At 44.9% G+C, this 13238-nt stretch overlaps 5 protein-coding genes across 5 annotated transcripts; 3 read left to right on the top strand and 2 right to left on the bottom strand.

Annotated features, from left to right (window-relative positions):
• Positions 1 to 234: 234 nt before the first annotated feature.
• Positions 235 to 2437, top strand: FSST1_008816 (uncharacterized protein; the record flags this gene model as incomplete). Its single annotated transcript, XM_083225734.1, has 5 exons — positions 235 to 330; positions 386 to 415; positions 469 to 500; positions 561 to 620; positions 670 to 2437. The coding sequence occupies 5 exons, from the start codon at positions 235 to 237 to the stop codon at positions 2435 to 2437; spliced, it is 1986 nt and encodes a 661-aa protein (XP_083084777.1).
• A 149-nt stretch (positions 2438 to 2586) lies between these two features.
• On the bottom strand, positions 2587 to 3797 carry FSST1_008817 (aspartic peptidase domain-containing protein; the record flags this gene model as incomplete). The annotated part of the gene is made up of 2 exons (XM_083225735.1): positions 2587 to 3642; positions 3696 to 3797. The coding sequence occupies 2 exons, from the start codon at positions 3795 to 3797 to the stop codon at positions 2587 to 2589; spliced, it is 1158 nt and encodes a 385-aa protein (XP_083084778.1).
• A 1173-nt stretch (positions 3798 to 4970) lies between these two features.
• FSST1_008818 (uncharacterized protein) lies at positions 4971 to 6636 on the top strand (the record flags this gene model as incomplete). Its single annotated transcript, XM_083225736.1, has 2 exons — positions 4971 to 6479; positions 6532 to 6636. The coding sequence occupies 2 exons, from the start codon at positions 4971 to 4973 to the stop codon at positions 6634 to 6636; spliced, it is 1614 nt and encodes a 537-aa protein (XP_083084779.1).
• Positions 6637 to 8266: 1630 nt separating this feature from the next.
• On the bottom strand, positions 8267 to 8665 carry FSST1_008819 (uncharacterized protein; the record flags this gene model as incomplete). Its single annotated transcript, XM_083225737.1, has 1 exon — positions 8267 to 8665. The coding sequence occupies one exon, from the start codon at positions 8663 to 8665 to the stop codon at positions 8267 to 8269; it is 399 nt and encodes a 132-aa protein (XP_083084780.1).
• A 1356-nt stretch (positions 8666 to 10021) lies between these two features.
• FSST1_008820 (uncharacterized protein) lies at positions 10022 to 11156 on the top strand (the record flags this gene model as incomplete). The annotated part of the gene is made up of 3 exons (XM_083225738.1): positions 10022 to 10440; positions 10508 to 10971; positions 11026 to 11156. The coding sequence occupies 3 exons, from the start codon at positions 10022 to 10024 to the stop codon at positions 11154 to 11156; spliced, it is 1014 nt and encodes a 337-aa protein (XP_083084781.1).
• Positions 11157 to 13238: the final 2082 nt, after the last annotated feature.

The following is a 13238-nucleotide window of genomic DNA, read 5'->3' on the forward strand; positions in this document are numbered from 1 at the left end:
CAGTCCATAGGCTTCAGAGGTTGACGTGGGTTTGTCAAGATTGTTATTCTCACTTGTTACGACAAGAATAAAGCCAGCCAGATCAAGTTAGTCAAAGTGTTGACTAATTCTCCACATTATCTTCGCGTGACCCTATCAGTTTCTCCTCACATTTGCTTTACCGCACTTGCTGTGGTTGACTAACTCTATCCCCGCATTCTTGTTGTCGGACATTCTTTACTATCGCCGCTCAACATGGTCTCAAACGAGGTCCAACACGGAGAACATTCGACCGATCATCGGTCAGCTAGTGACTCTGCACAACCTCGTGCTCGTAAGAAACGAATCCCGGTATTTCTGATTCTGACGCCGCTTTGACTATACCGCGAACTAACTTGGTACCAAGACGTCGTGTGGCTCTTGTCGTCAGAGTAAGGTATACGGACATGACATGGTAACTCTATGATAAGATAGTAACGTAATTACTAGGTTAAGTGTGATGGCTCCCGGCCGTGTTCTCGGTATGATCTTTTGCCTTGGCAGTCTGTACATCAATCTAAATATATGCTAACAACGTTCAGATGTCAACAACTCCAGAAAACGTGCAACTTTGTTGAGAAACCCAAAGAACCGCATGAATTGTCTGCTCCCCTGGCAGAGCGATAGGAAGAAGAACTAATGGCTGTGTAGGAGAATAGAAGCCCTGGAAAAAGAGATTGAGTCACTGAGAGCACGTCTACCACCATATGCACCCAATACAGCCGGACCACTTACCCAGAACTACGTGTCTGATACAGAAAGACCACTCCAGCTCAGCAGTTTAAGAACATTCAATCCACCTTCAGATATCAACTTCGCGCATGCATCATCTCAGCTGGCAGTCTCCACTAGCACGTGCTCCCCAGAAACTACATCTCATTTTCCAAGACCACCCAAACGTCCCAGGTCATCTTTCGAAACAGAGACCCCAGCTGCTGCTAACCTCTTCACCGATGATGACTTGAGTGACGAAGAAGCTGAGTTGTACTTCAACGCCTTCTTTTCTGGATGTGATCGCTACGTTCCTGTTTTTGATCCGCGTTACGACTCCCTTCCGGCAATTCGCAGCCGGAGTGATTTGCTATTCACTACTATCTGCTCAGTAGGATGCCGTGTCCAGAATGGGACGAATCCAAGATGGCGGACTCTTGCATTGAGAACACAGCGTATGCTCAACGCTGCAATAGCAAACCCATCGACAGGCAATCTTGAAACTGTTCAGGCCTTGTTAGTGCAGGCATGCTATGCTGGCGAGAGGGCTATTCTCATAGCTATTGCGACGCGTATGGCCATGGATCTGGGTTTCACAGAAGCATATGACACGCTTGTGGCCGAGTCTGTTCTCGGTGATACACTCTCCAACGGCGAGCAAACGATTATCGAAAACAATTTTACGCGTATGAGAAAAGCACGAGTTTGGCTTCACCTTCTCGTCCTTAGCTACATCCTTCATGTCGATGCTGGAGGCGTGCCAACGTTCAAATTCAGAGGTGCCTCGCGTCGGTGTAGGATTCTACTTCAGAGCCCCTTCTCCACGGGCATGGATCACTATCTTTTTGCTCAGGTAGAACTAAATGTTCTTCGCGCGAAGATATACGCGTCTTTACCACAGAGAGCGAACCTTGGCGACAGCGAAATCATGGATTTGGTTAGAGATGCCAAACTCGACATAGATGTTTGGTTCCATGATTGGATACGTATTTCGGAACCACATCATCAAGTTATGCCTTGGTTTGTACCAAATTTGTCGGTCCAGAGATGCTGGGCTGATAACATGGCTCTTTGTCGCGCGGTACGAGCTGCAGGCGTGGAGAATGTGAATGTTATGTCAGTTACCCAAAAGACCATTCTTGACATGACTAAAGCGTCGCTAAAACAACATCTCGATATCATAATACAAGAGCCGCGACTTTATCTCAAGAGCATCCGATACGCTATGGACTTTGTGTGGGCCAAGAACACTTTTTGTTGCTTGCTTCTCCTCAAATTATCCGCTCTGCTTCCAGAAAAGGACGATCAACAATCACAACATGACTTAGTCGCCAAAGCGAGTATTTTGCTGAATGAACTGGAGATGGCTGTCGCTGGTGGATTGAAAGGTGACAGTCGCTCAAATACAAGTGTTCTATACCTTCAACTTTTGAAGTTGAGCATTCAAAAGTATAAGCGAGGACTTAACCTAGACTCGGACGATCATGTGGAGGTCGACACGAATCAAGAACGACAAGCTGGGGGGTACACGGAACTAGAGTCATTTGTGCCTGATCAATTCGTGTTTGAGTGGGACTTTCCAGGGCTAACGTTGTTCTCGTCGCCGATCAATGAGTCTACGTGGTTGAATGAGTTTCTCACTGGTGGCCAGGACTTTGGAGAGAATGGAGGCAGCATCAATTGGGCACTTATTGACTTTTCGATGTGAAGAAATGGTATATTTGCAGTTAGGCTCCATATATTCATTTGGACGTCATTATATAGTAGTGTTATAGTAATAATTAATTTCGGGGCACTTTGTGCTGGAAGAGATGCATCTAGCCTAGCATTCATATTACTTCGAGTCGAGATTCAAGCTTAGAAACCCTCCTTGAGGTAGCCGAAAGATAGTTGAGGGTTCATGAATCCAACCTCACCGGGGAAGAGGCTGTAATCCCAAACGGTGTAAAAGTTTCTCAAGAACAGGGTGCCAACGAGAGCATATCCTTCAGGGCCGTCTTGGAAAGGAGGCCAGCAAGCATCCTCGCGCTCGGCAAAGCCAGGGCGACGGAGCTGATCACCTCGAATGGTGACGTTCTTCTCGTCGCCATAATAGCCAATCTCAAAGGTAACAGACCAGTCCTTGGTGAACTCGCTGCAGAGGGGAATGTGCTCTCCCTTGAGAATAGCAGTGTAGTTCATGCCAATGGACTCGTAGATGTCGTTGATCGTAGACTCGGGGAATGTAATGCTTGAAGCGCCCGTGTCAAAGACGACGCTCATGCCGTTCATCTCAGTTCGCTTCTCATTGCAGTCGGTCTTGCAATTCTTCTTATCTTGCTTTCCAGTGGTGCTGTGGATGATAGATCTCCAAAGGTCGTAGTCGCCATTGTTGGTGGCAGTCAGAGGGACAGAGATCAAGTCGCCCTCAACGTACTTGTCCTCTCGTGATCCTCCGAGGGTCAAGACGCCCTTGCCGGGCTTATCGCCAGTATCACCTTCGCCGTCGTAGTAGATACCGAAGCGGGGCTTGTCCATAAGCTTCTGCTCCATCAAAGACTCGAAAATAGGTGTGGCATTACCATCCTGGATGCTGCCGAATCCAAGGCCCATGAAGCCATCAGCCGCAAGTGCTGTCCAGGTGCTCTCGTTGGCAGCGATGAACTTGGAATCCCACTTTAAGCCACCAGCTGTGAACTTGTCTTGGATGGTAGGACCGACAATCTTGCCGCCGAGATAGTCGATGTTGGCGTCATCGCCTGTCTTCTTGCCGGTAGAAGATTCGGTGAGGTTGTATCCGTTTCGGTTACCCTTGTTGACATGGGGACAAGTCTCGGCGCACTCAGCGTCGACCATCCAAGCAGAAGAACTTCCAGTATCGAAGAGAAGACGGGCAGTTTGTGCGGGTGTTCCAATACCAAACTGTACCATTTTCTGTTCAAGTTAGTTCATTTGTTAGTGGCTTGTAGAGATTCTGATCGACATACATAACCGTCCTTGACAATAATAGGCATGTCCAGGACATCGGCCGAGGCCAAGCCCAGGACAGAAGAGGCCAGAAGGGCCGAGGCAAAACGAGTGACAGTCATCTTTGTTTTTTTTGTGAGAAGATTGGTGATAAAGATGGATATCATTCAATGTAAAGAATATCGTGGTTGCGCTTTTCTTATAAACAAAACGCGCTCTGACCGCCGCGGCAGCCAAGATTGAGTGGGTTACCAAGACCCATAAACACGAGGCAATCTCGGATAATCGGGGATATTTTTAGGAGTTACATGACAATGCCATGCACAGTCTGTGCTTGCTTCCTATGCTATGAGATTTATGCAATTGATTCACACATTTAAAAGGTTACTTTACTTCTCAACGGCTTGATGATGTGACATGACTTGTGTAGTGTCTGTCTAGAGAAAGTGTCTAACTCTAGAATGTGTCGGCAAACAATTGAGCAGGGTTGACTCGTGTTGGAACCCAAGCAATCATCTAATTGGTTGCACCGTGATAGCCATGTTGATCAGGTACGATTTGGACTTGGGTTCAGTGGCAATACATTCCACTATGAGTCTAGTGTTAAACTGTCATTGGCGACATGACATGTTGGCTTGTCAAAGTTTTGTCATGGGGGCATCGGCTCTTTATAACTTTTTGGCAAATGAGATAATGCAACACATACAAGAACCCAACAATCAGATGAGATAAGGCACGCTTTGAACTCGGTACTGACGCTACTTCTGGAAATATTCCATTGTTTCAGAAAGAGAGTTATACCCAACATCGCTAGATCCGTCTCAGCTAAGCATGAATAATTCATCAACTTGCAGGGATATGTCCCCATTAAATCCGGCTGTTCGGAACGGCCTTTGCCAACTACAGTTTGAACTGCCGACTTGATCACAAAGCAAACTCTGTTGTCTGCGTAGGAAAAACTCTTAACCACTTTATTCGCAACGAAAGCCGAGAAATCAACAGTAATAGTGGATGTCCCGGGTTTTGTAATCAGGGTACTAGACTGACTAAGTCCTCTGACAGATGCGAACCGTTACCTTGGTTCTTGTTTTTTCACCCGATGAAACCTTAAAAGCAGGGTTCTAGGAAACAGATGACGGAGATGCGATGGGGCAACTACTGTAGATGGAGTCTTTGAAGAGATTATCAATCTATCATCATTATAATAAAAGGGAATGTCGATTCCCATCTTTTGTGAATATTCCCCAATTCTCATCTATTACCCACATTCATTCTTGCTGTAAACCAGCTCAATCATGCGTTTCTCTTCCATCTCTACCCTCGGCCTCGTCGCCCTGTCGACTTCAGCTGTCGCTTCAGGCAACGATGCCAAAGAGACCTATGATTACATTGTTGTTGGAGGTGGCCCATCTGGAATCATCACTGCCGAGCGACTCTCTGAGACTAATAAGAAGGTTCTCCTTCTCGAGCGTGGCCAACGGGGTCCTACCATCAACACTGGATCCAACCACTCTCTGCCATGGGATAACTCCCTCACTCCCATTGATGTTCCTGGCCTTTCCGCTGCTGTCGGTGGTCTCGATCTCTGGAATGAGTACATGTGCACTGACACTGCCGGTCTCGCTGCCTGTGTTCTTGGAGGTGGCGTCACTGTGAACTACATGGTTTTCGTTCATCCTCCCGAGCGCGATTTCAACGACAAGTGGCCAGTGGGATGGAAGTGGGATGACGTTGCACCCGCTGCTGAGAGGCTGTACGCTCGCAACCCTGGTACCACTCTGCCTTCCAAGGATAACAAGCGCTACGACACTGGTCTTTACAACACCCTGTCCTCGTTCCTTAACAAGGCTGGATGGAAGTCTGTTGATATGCTCAAGCAGCCCAACGAGAAGCACCAAGTCTACAGCTGGCCTTCATGGAACGTCCAAAACTCTCTCCGAGCTGGACCCGTCAGGACTTACCTTCCCCTTGCTGAGAAGCGTGACAACTTCAGCCTTCGCATGAGCAGCAAGGTCATCCGCGTTGTCCGGTCCGGCTCCCGTGCTACAGGTGTTGAGGTCGAGACCGCCGATGGCAAGAAGCAGATCATCAACCTTTCCAAGAATGGCCGCGTCGTTCTCTCTGCCGGTGCCATGTCCACTCCCCGTATTCTGTTCAACTCCGGTATCGGTCCCAAGAAGCAGATCCTCAACGCCAAGAAGTCTGGAGTCACCCTTCCTGCCCAGCGAAACTGGATCGACCTTCCCGTCGGCAAGGAGATCAAGGATCACCCTATCTTTGCCTTCAACATCAAGACTGATGGCAAGTGGGGGATGCTCAACACCGACAGTGTTCTCAACGGTACCGACACCAAGAACATCAAGCTCTTTGAGGACTCTGGCTCTGGTGTTTTGACCCAGGGTCGTCACCGTCTGATCTTCTTCACTTCGCGCAAGGGAACTGATGGCAAGACCCGTTACTTCCAGGGCTCTACCTCCGCTGCTGGGGACGGTGTCATCTCTATCAAGGTTTACCTTACCCACGGCTTAACTTCGTCTGGTGTTCTGGGACTTGACCAAGATGGAAAGACCGTTTTCGAGAAGACTCCTTACCTGACCACGAAGGCCGATACCGAGGCTTCAAAGGCTTTCCTTGAGGAGTTCATCTCCTCCATCACTGACAAGTCCACCGGTTACACCCTTGAGGGTGACACCACCATCGATGCTCTCCTCGAGAAGCCCGACCAGGGAGACCATTTCATCGGTACTGCCAAGATTGGCTCGGTCGTTGACACCAACACCAAGGTCTTTGGAATGGACAACCTTGTAAGTTGATACATTGCCTAGAGTTACTTCTTAGATGCTAACAGATACACAGTTCATTACCGATGCCAGTATTCACCCTGACCTCGCCACTGGCAACATCCAGACCATTGTTATGGTCACCGCTGAGGCGGCTGTTGCTAAGATACTGGCCTGTTAGTTGGAGAGTGTGGCCAAATACAAGCACATAAAAACACATTGACTACTCGATTAATGACCGTTATGGCTAGTTAATTCAAATTTATATAATTCCTCCGTTACTTCGCTTCTCTCATCTTCAGTGTTATTTGTGGATAACTGAGTTATCCAATAGCATTATTGCAACATGATACCAGCATAATGACATGGTGTCATCTGAGGGTGATTGCAGAACAAAGTACGTGGCTCCAAAAATATTTCGCAGATTGGCCAAACAAGGTCAACTGCCCAGCTTTAGGTACTCCGACGACAACTGGTATGCCTACTCCAAGGATGGTGAACCGAAGGTACCAGCCAGACGGGTCAGTTTTCTTTCGCCTCTGTTCAGATGATTTTAACAATGTCCTTGTTGATGACCGTGTTCTTGCGAGTATAGATTGAGAGTTTGCCTATGCCATGCCGACACAGTTTTTTTCTTCTGCTTTCAGTATATATGCGAGAGAGTTGGGCCTTTGACACGATGTACTGGAAGTACCTGGACGAGAGGTTCTTTGGTGAAAGAGAAGATGGTATCCCTGCTGAAGAAATGTGGAAGACGAGGGTCCACCTAGTTAGTGAAGAGGAGCAAGCGGCAATGGAGCCGCTGGTGCAAACCAAAATGGCCGAAGCCAAGACACGGGTTCTGATTGAGTGGAATGCTGAGGGCGCAAGGAAGGATCTTTCTTCTTTCCTCTTTGACTGATCGTCACGATCTGAATCATTCGACCGGTATGCGTAGCAGTGCCTTGATCAACAGGCTTGGCGGCGTACATCCCCTTCTGCATGCGACTTAGTCTGCTACTGTCGGCTCATGTTGACTGGTCTTATCAACGCATCTAATTTCAGTCGTCACAGCGGTCAGAGCGCGTTTTGTGGGTAAGATCCCCTCGGGTTACTTCAAGTGACCGACTTCGGTCAGGAATTGTCTCAGTATTGGTCATCTCACAACTATTGATCTAGACATGCCCTTGACGTTATTCTACAAACCTCTTCTAACGCGCTGTTCACCTTGTAAAATGTGCTGAGTGGGAGAACTACGATTTAAATAAATTGTAAAATCATAATCACGTTCCGTGTTGCTTCTTGCAACATGCATTTCTCGAACGAAATTCACCTGTTTGTCCAATTTAAAGACATGACTTTTTCTTAGACTTATTTCATAGTTCTTTCATTAACTATATTACAGCTCTGCTATTTGTTCTAGGTAGACTGATATGCCCTTGGCTCTCCATCGTTGACAACTCATGGTCATACAGGGTAGTTTGGATCAGTTCAAATCTCGGCCATTTGGGATTGGAGACAGACAGCATCCCGACGAGCTACAGGGCATCTTGAGAGAATGGACAGAATTGCTTGATAAGAACCAAGGTAAATAGTCCCAGTTGCCAACTTGGTAGAATACGGGTTGGGTGAAAATGACTGCTTTGCCGATGAGGGCGATACGTTATGGCCATGCCACTATTTGAGAATCAAAATTAAATACTGACTAAAACTTCTTCAAATAAAGTCTCAACATATTGAATTGGTTCATAACAACATAAATTCTGTGAAACTAACAAGAGTGCTGTCGTATATATAGTTCAACCCCCTCAAAGATACACAACCCCTAACACTTACTCGCAAGTGTATGAAGCTTGGTAAGGTCCAGGCTCGCCAGCCAAGTCAGTAAGGCACATGTAGGTTCCGTCATCGGAGAGCTTCTCCTCCTCCTCTGCTTTCTCCTTGGTGTACTCGAGAATGAGATCACCATCACAGTTGAAGCCCTTGCCGTTGTACAGCCTAACAGTGCATCCTTCGTCCCAGTCTTTGACAAGCATGGCTTCCAAGTCATAGTAGGCCATCATACAATCGTTGCCTTCTCCAGGCTTTCCACCGGCTGAGTTGTCGGCGGCACTGCCTTTGGGCTTTGAGCAGACGTTCTGCGTGCCCCAAAATTCTAGTAGCCATGCATTGGCGGTCTGGGCCGCGAATAGAGACATGGTCAGAGTGGTGAGAGTGGTGAGGGCGTGCATTTTGGATAGGTTGGTTTGATTTGAGTAGGGTCTGAAGAAGAGCTTGTTTGGTTGGTGGTATTAAGATGTGTTTATTGAGAAATAGATATTGAGTGATGGTTGGATAACTTGTAGTTGTAGGATTGGAGGATGAGGAAGGTTGAGAAGAGTGGTTGATGGTAAATCTTTATACACGTCCTGGGAGCCTTATTCGTAGCGAGGTCATTGTTGAGAGACGACACGTAGGACTTGTTTCTGCTGTTCCATCGTGGGAATCGACGAAGGATTCAATCCTTTTCACCAAATGACGTAAACATTTTTGACTCAATATCTTGGTTATCTCGAGTATCGGCGAGAACTATGACCAGTATTGCGTTCCTGAACGATCTGCAGACCGGTGTATAAAGAATTCTCCGACTTTGCTTCAACCATCTCTCCATAGCCCCATCCGTGCCCACTCTAGTAACTCATGTTCGTCTATGAAGTTGTCTGAGCCGGGGAATATTGAAAAGGCCGATAGATGGACCCGAATATCCCGATCTAGGATACCAAAGCTAAAAAGGGTATGTCGTGTCTGTCAGCGACAGGCAGTTACATGGAAGGATTGAGCTCTGGCGAGGTTGATGTCTTTGAGGAAAGCTGATAATTGGTCGCCTTGTGTCGATCAGATCCCTTAGTCGAGTTTAAACTTGTTTATAACCGTGGCTCAGGCACGTGTTACATATCAGGGAATCCTTCAGATAGTGGGTTTGCATGGTAGTGAATGCGGGCTATGACGATACTATAATTTACAAAACACAAGATGTTCGTGGGGTCATTCCTAATACAACCGTCGACGTTGCATTTCCACTTGCTGCCCCTGGGCTTGGCGCATCCTTCTGTGGGAAATCTTCAGTTCCACTGGGCTCTTTATCAACCAACCGGAGGATAAAGTGCACGGATACTACGGGGATTATCTTCTCCTGTAGGAGAATTTACGGGCCATGATACATGAATGTTCTGGTCAAGTTTCCACTATTTTGTAGATCACAAAACTATTCACTACTCAGTACACACTTGATTTGATACGTTTTTGGAAGGTAATGCATCATTGTGAGTGGACAGCTTTGCCCGGACGACATCCTTCGGATCCTCCAGGAATAGTTTCACTATGTTGTGGAAGACTCCATCAAGTCGAGTATGAATAATACGTCATTGTAGATTGTTCTGATCTTTATTGATACTCCCGATCATCTCGATAGCTCATCAGTCGGCTATAAGAACCGTTGTCCTTAAGTTAGGAAATGTTTTTATCCTCATCACAGACTGCAAAGATCGCACAGTCCGCACAACACTTCCCATTCTTAGCATCATATCTTTGTATCACTTGTCTTCATCATGATGAACAAGGCTTCCCTTCTTGCTCTGGCTCTCGCAGCAATTCGGGTCCAAGCCCAGGACTTGATGAACATTGATCTATACAGCACTGAAACTTGCAACCCGGACCCCAATGACCTTGACGTTCAGTCCTTCCAGCTAGGCGTCAATACCAAGACAGACGACAATGGCAACGAATTCTCTGGCTGCAATGCTGCTACCATAGTTCCTCAAGGCTGGCCTACCAATGCCAACGGTAAATACCCCGTCTGGATTGACACTTCCAAGTTTGGCCAGGGATGCAGTATGCTCTTTTTCAACCTCCCAGGTTCTCAAGAAGAGGGTGATATCTGGCCTTGCCGTAATGGACTTTACCGCAAGATTCAGAAGGACAAGACACCCTGCGGTGATTTGGAACTGACTCAGAGGTTCGGATACGCGTAAGTACAATTTCTCTTATTCAGTCACTTGGTTCTATCTAACGTGTTACTAACTCTATTATGATAGATACTGCTGTGGCTCTCTTTGCAATGACGATGTCAGCACCTGGCCTTCCAAGCGTAGCCTCGCCGAACGGGCCCCTGCTCCCAAGGCTAAGGACGTAACCAAGGTCAAGCGTGCCCCTATCCTCAACAAACGTCAAGGCAACGACAAGTGTATTATCAACCTCAAGAGTGAGCTCTACACCACATTTGGTCGACAGATCCAGGTCGGCCCCGAAGAAACATGCGAGCCCGACCAGACCACCTGTGGCCAGACCTGGACCTACACTGCTGGCAATGACATTACCACTAGTGAAAGTCACGAGGACAGTACTGAAGTCGGCTTCTCTGAGTACATTGTTTTTGTCAACTCTTTCTCTGATGGCTATGAGATTAGCAAGGGCGAATCGGAGGAGCGATCTGTCTCAAAGAGCATGGCTCCCGAGCCTGGACATGCTGGCTACCCCACTTTCACTCCTCTTCTCTACTGTAAGTCGATGTTCATGGAATCTTTCATAACGAGAAACTGACACGTTATACTAGGTGCCGAGGCTGACCTCAGCGGCGACTGCTCTCGCGAGGATTTGGGTATCGGTGGTGGAGAGGTTTGCGTTCAGAAGTATCTTCCGGGTGATGTCCCTGACGGTACTTGGCAAATCGTCACCACAGACTAAGTGCGCATGCTGATTTTCATTGCCTGGGGAATTTCAGGTGGATATTTTGGTGGTTTCGGTCGTGCAGTGAAAGCATCAAAATGTAGTAACCCTATCGGCATATTCATTTTAAGTAGGAGAGATTTCGATATCAAGGCGAATTAACGTTGGCAACCAAAACTCGGCACATCAATCAGATTTATAAACATGTTTTCCCTATCATACAGTTACTGTAAGATGAACTAACCCTAGTTAATAATATTACGAATCTCTTACGATAGAAGCAGCATTATTTAGTTAATTAACTAGATAATCTGCACTAAGCCTTTAGCTTTAGGCTTCTTTATCTAGCCTTCTTCTACTATAACTTAAAGGCCCTAATTGCTATTATAATATACCTTTTTAACTAGTTAAACTAGTTATTATATAAGATTATTAGTATATTAAGTGCCTTAAGGAATATAATTTATTCTCTAAATAGCTTAACCTTTTTCTTTAAAATAACCTTTTTAAGCTATTATATTTCTTTTAGCCTTTCTTTCTTATTCTCTTTATATAAAATTAAAAGGTTTAATTTATAAGTAAAGGCTATTAATTTAATCTTTATAAGGATATTTCTTTTTTTTATTATATAAAAAAGCTTAATTTCTATATATAAAAAGCCTTTATTCTTAAGCCTTTTAATTATATCTTTAATTATATTAAAATATAAGCTATTAAAATAATAACTAAGACTAATAGCCTTTAGTTTAATAATTAATATTATATATAAGAATTATAATAGGTTAGCTATATATAATAAGAGATTAGGATTAATTAATTTAATTAATTTTACTTAATTAAATAATATTAATTAAGGTTATAAGAGAAAGAAATTACTGCTATTTTTAATATAATAAAAGCTTTTTTTATAAATTATAGCCTTTATTATAAGGTTTATATTAAAAGAGTTATATTATAGAAAAAACCTTATCTTAAGAGAACCTTAGATTTAATTATTATTAAAAATTTAATCTATATAAATAGATTAACCTTTATTAAAAACCTAGAGGAAATTAAGAAGGCCTAGGCAAAAGCTTAAGGATTATAAAAATAATAAAATAGTAAGATGAACTAAATAGCAGTAGCGTTACGGCCAAAGTAGGCCTCTAGATCTTGCTGGATCGATCAATTTTATACATCATTAAAGACATTAAAAATGGCCAGCTAAATCTCTCATTGAGAGTCCTTTGTGATTTCATAACGAATTGGATGAAAGTATCGCGTTACCTCAACAGGTTATAGTCAGTAGTTAACAGCTATAAGAAAGCTCCAAGGCTTTTAATAAGCGGGAGAAGCATAGGCGCCTCGATATTTCGTCTATGGATAAAAAAAGCCCAACCATCACAAAGGCTTCAGGAATTCCAGTTACAGGTCGCAGCTTAAGGCTTGCTCCCATAGCATTTCATTGATATAAACACTACTAGACATTTGTTTCAATTTTACCAATACCATCATTAATCCTGCTGAGTCCGTACTTTAACACCACGCACTGCCTTCAGTTCGTCGATACATTCCTGAGGAAGCCTTGTAACATACCTATGTCAGAATGGCCTTTTACGTGAAAATTAAAATCGAGGGTAGGGACTTACGGTGGGGACATGATAATGGGAGGAATACTCCTAGTTTCGGGATATGATCCTTGTTCATGCTGGGTATGCTTCTCAATGATTCTAATACGTGTTAGTGGCTGTATATATGTAAGCATATATGATGGGAGATGATACATACTCATACACCTTGTCCCTGTTGTTCTCCCATTCGTCAACCCCTTCATACATAATAGTAACGGGCTGAATAAGACTTAGTATGTACCATAAAAGTGAAAGTAATAAGAAAGGTAATAGTTCTGACCTCCATATTGTTGCTGCTGTTTCAAGGTCACTGTTGTCTTGATCGATGATGTTGGCGTGACTGGATGAATACGATATGGGTGTTGGCGTGGCGGTATATATAGTTCAATGAACCTATGTCTGGCTAGATCAATGTCGTCACGACTAAGGAATACTCAGTCTCGCTATCACTTATTTGATCAAGCGGTGAGAAGATCTCAGCCTTCGTAGG

The sequence above is a fragment of the Fusarium sambucinum genome, chromosome II (genome assembly GCF_050947815.1).
Source record: "Fusarium sambucinum isolate potato_lamoka chromosome II, whole genome shotgun sequence".
In the NCBI taxonomy this organism is placed as follows: domain Eukaryota; kingdom Fungi; phylum Ascomycota; class Sordariomycetes; order Hypocreales; family Nectriaceae; genus Fusarium; species Fusarium sambucinum.